General features: G+C 39.6%; 1 protein-coding gene across 1 annotated transcript in view; it reads right to left on the bottom strand.

The window, feature by feature from the left end:
* The window catches only part of camkmt (calmodulin-lysine N-methyltransferase), a 110,162-nt gene that overhangs the window by 10,835 nt on the left and 94,815 nt on the right, over positions 1–4,512 (bottom strand). Inside the window, exon 9 of the mRNA XM_032541921.1 lies at positions 2,713–2,776. Coding sequence (XP_032397812.1) covers positions 2,713–2,776 — 64 coding nt within the window. The remainder of the gene's footprint in view (positions 1–2,712; positions 2,777–4,512) is intronic.

Consider the following 4,512-nt stretch of genomic DNA (forward strand, 5'->3'; position numbering starts at 1 on the left):
CACACACACACATACATACATACATACACACACACAGTTGCCAGTATGTCTCTCTCTTCCCTTTGATTTTTACCAGGAACATATTAGATGATAGACCAAACAAATAAAGCTCTACCAACTCAACCAACCCTGGAAATGTGAACACACATGTGTAGGTGAGACTTTGTCTTCTTCGTCTACTTGTATGTGTGTATGTGTGTGTGAGTGTGAATGTGTGTGTGTGTGTGTGTTGTCAGAAAGATAGAGACTGTTTGTATGTGCATCACAGACATCCTGCAAATACTAAGAGGATTACCAACAGGTTCAAAGTTTCTTTGAAATCCTTCAGCTTTCAGTTGTATTTCATGTTGATCGTGTTATTATTGTTTTAATTGAATTTAGCAAAGAGGGATGGTCACACAAACACATGCCTACAGTAGAGCAAACAACAACGATACACACTGACACAACACAAGCTAAATGAACACAAAGAGCAGTTTCACAACGCTGGACAGATGATTTTTCATCTGTATATCCCCCCCTCAAAAAATACAGCAAAAGCAAACAAACAATTCCTCCCAGCACTAATCAGCTGATTAAGGGGATCCAGCCCACCGGATGGGGCACCTTTGTCAAAAACAACAAATTAGTGCCATTAGATGGGAGAATTAATTGCTTTGTTAATTGCTTAATCAGCTTAGCAAATTATTAAATATTTGGCAAAGCTTGTTGTGGCAGCGACAGTTTGATGGTCGACACTGAAATCATATTAGCACCTGAATTATCTCCACTGGATTAAAGAGAGAGAGACATGAAGAGAGACTTAACACACAGATGTACAACAATGGCCAGATGTCATGTCTGTCATTCGACAACAGCAGCTTCTGCATTCAACTGCAACAGAGACACATATTTGGGTTGTAGGTGTTACTGCGCATGTCACTGTCTGAAATGTCAGCTGAGGGAACGTGTGTCACTGCTGGCAACCAACTGAATTTAATATTAATAATATAATCTTTCTAGTTACCACTGCTGTTTGTAACAAATGTAATGAATAAACTGGATTTTCAAGTGTTAGTTCACCTATTTTATAAGCAATTTCTCACTATGTCTATGTCTATATCTGTTGCTGAGATTTCTGCTTCCACCCCAATGAAATTAAAGTGAATGGACATTCATTTGGAGGTGCTGACAGCATTTAAAAATGACATATAAAAATGACAACATCTCCTTCTAGAAACAGGGTCCCAGGTGTGCTGGATTATCCAGAGAACATATAGTTAGCGGTTTTCCCGAGGACTATTTCTTCTGTAGAACATAAGCCTGTTTCCGATCAAGTAGTTACAGGAATGTAGTTATAGGAAAAGTCCACTTCTAAACAGTTCTACTAACTACTCTCCCTCAAAACCGGTTTTACCATTTGCATTTGCACTGGCCAAGTGGCCATAGGAAATGGTAGGAGGGGTAAGGGAGTGACGCAAGCTCGGCAACGATCTTTATACTGTAGCGTCGTCACTTGACAACAAACCACGGCGGTGTTTAAAGACTAGGCTGGACTACTTAACAGAGAAACACAGAAGATGAAGGCTCCAGCGTAATACAATCCTAATTAATATGATGGAAGAAGATAGAAGAGAAGAGCGCAACAGGCAAACAAAACAATGGGTAAGTTTAACTAGCATCAACAATTAGCTGGTTAAACGCATGATGTTTGTCTTATAAGTTAGCAAATTGCAACAGACAGTGAAGAATATGTATTGTGTGTGTTTCAGACGTTGCTAGGTAACTAAGTGTTTCTTTGTGGAAAAGGGAAAAGGGAAAAGGGAAAAGACCCTGCTCCGAAGTAGGAGCTGAAAGAGTTACAGGAACTGTGGTCAGAGGAACTTAATAATTCCCAAAGTGGGGAAAAAAAGGGTTTTAGGAACGTTATGTTGTAGGAACTGCAAAAATCCTTCCGGTTGGAAATCGGCTATAGTTCTAGTTAAAACAGTTCACAGCGAGGTCTGTAGATTAATCCAAGAAACAGTGACAGTGTTTATGAAAGGACAGGTTGCTCTTTAACTCTTTTCTGTAATTTGAAACTTGAAATTACAAGTTTTCAAACAACACCCATGTTGGAATTTAAAATTAAAATGTATTTTCCACCATTTTCCACCAAATGTCCTTTTCTGCTTTTTCTGCTTTCATTTTTCCTCACTGTCTATCTTTCCCATACCTACATCTTTCCCATCCATCTCTCTAATCCCTTGTCCCTTTATGTGTCCTCTTCTCCTTCTTCTCCCTATCTCCTTTCCTCCAGTGCTGTTTTCACCTCTTTTTCATAAACAGATATTCCCTGTACCAGTCTGGCATCTGTACTTAAAACTGACCCCTCTTCCCTCAGATGAATAGAAACCTCAACCGTATCTCTTCCAGCCTTTTGCCCCCCCCCCCATTTGCTATGGCTGTCACAGCGTGCGGTCTTATCGCGGTGCCAAAAGGGAGAAGTTGCCTCGGATTTATGATTAAAGAAAGACAGAAGAGAGAGAAGATGGAGATCAGAGCAATGCATTCAAGTTGCTCATAATAAGCATTAAAGCATTACATGATATTAATCCTTTCAGACTATTAATGTGTATAGGGTATTTGGCGAGGCATAATTATGATTGAGTGGGTGGTGATTTAGCGGAAGGGGATAAGCAGTGATATTTACAGTAGACACACAGCGGCAAACACACATGCGTACACACTTACGTTGGGTTGCAGTAATCTGCTTATGGCATCAACCAGGCTGGCTCTGTACTGGTCGAGAAACAAACTGACAGGGAGAGGGAGAGACAGGTTAGAATGCTTTCCTATGATAGCAGCTCCAGATAAAGCAGCAAGTTATTTATTTTCTTTAGTTCACAAATAAATCCACCAGCAGGAATAAGAGGGAAACAATTTGCATGAGTAAGACGCTCTTCCTTTTTGTTTACGTGAGTTTCCATATGTTCATATTCCATATGAGAGGAATACGGAACATCAGAAAATCTAACGTGCACAGATACCTTAAGTAAACACACACATGTGCGTGCCCAGACATACACACATTTACTGGGACACTTCAAAGGGACATGAAAAGCACCTTAAAATTGTGAAATTGGAAAATATTTCAGAAAATACATGTCAATAAAATCTAATAAACTGGTTCCATTGTGCGTTAAACACCACTGTACTGTAGCTTGCATGTGTGTGCGGGACTGACTGTGTAGATGTAAAATAGAGTAGTTGAGCAGAAACAGAAATGTGAGTTACATACTGACAAAAATGTTTATATGGTGATTTATGTGTTGGGGGAGCTCATAGTAATTAGCTCCCTGTAACTTGTTCAAGAACTGATATAAATGTTTAAATATAAATTAACCAATAATGTTTTTCTTTCTTCATCCCTTCATAATTCACTTTTTGAAAACAAGATGATTTTAAATATATTTTAAGATGGGATGGTAGATAATGCAACACACACAGGCCCAAATTGACACCAATCATTCTAAAAGTAACACCTGTCTTTATTTCTAAAAAGACAAATTTGATCCATTATGCAAGATAGTGCGGTGTGTGTGTGTGTATCTATTATCACAGATAAAAGTGGAGTAATTTGACTAAAATGCAACAATGCAGTACAGATTTGACATAATCCCGCACATCCGTCCAACTGGCCAGTGTGGTGGCAATCTGGATGTACCTTTCCCCATAACAGCCTTTGACCTCTACTCATTCAAAATCCTCTGATCCCAGGGCGAAATGAGAAGTGCACGTCACAGAATCTCCTCTCTGCATCTTTATCCATAGCTACACAAAAAAACCTTCCACAAACTCCCACTGAAACCAGGATGCATGTATGTATGTGTGAAGTTTGTTATTCTTCTAAGGGTAGACAGAGGTGCAAAGTTTATTTTACTTGGAAGGTGAGAGGTTTGTGTTTGGTTTATTTTGCCACAGATATCAGTTTACGGGAAAAGTGAGTGATAACAAAAATAAGGAAGTGAGCTAGATGGGTGGAGGCAACAGCTGAAACACCCAGACAGACAGACACTGAGGGTAGGGGAAGGACACCATGTCATTAAGAGGGCAACTGGAATATAACAAAAAAAGTACCACAGGCATTGCTGATGAAAGGTTTTCCTTTAAAGATGTATACCTAAGTTACTTCAGGTTCTATCTCCTTAAAGTGCTAATATCATTTTGTCTACCACCTGTATACATGTATATAAAAAATATGTATTAGCATTCACCTGCTAATATTTCACCTTTATGGACACAAGTCATTTGTTGTTAGTTTCAATTGTCTGGTATATAGTTTGGTTGGGAGTTACAGATTAATAACGCCAGTGTAATATTCATGAACTCTCTTATTGCGTGGACTCCCCCTTCAAGGACCTCTGAGGCCCCCAGACTGTCAGAGACCTATTGTCTCACGCTGACCCCTCCCACCCGGGTCAGCCCAGCAAACTCTAGTCAAAACTGACTGGAGGTTAAAGGGCGTGCGTGTGTGTGTGTGTGTGAGAGAGA

The sequence above is a fragment of the Etheostoma spectabile genome, chromosome 17 (genome assembly GCF_008692095.1).
Source record: "Etheostoma spectabile isolate EspeVRDwgs_2016 chromosome 17, UIUC_Espe_1.0, whole genome shotgun sequence".
Classification (NCBI taxonomy): Eukaryota; Metazoa; Chordata; class Actinopteri; order Perciformes; family Percidae; genus Etheostoma; species Etheostoma spectabile.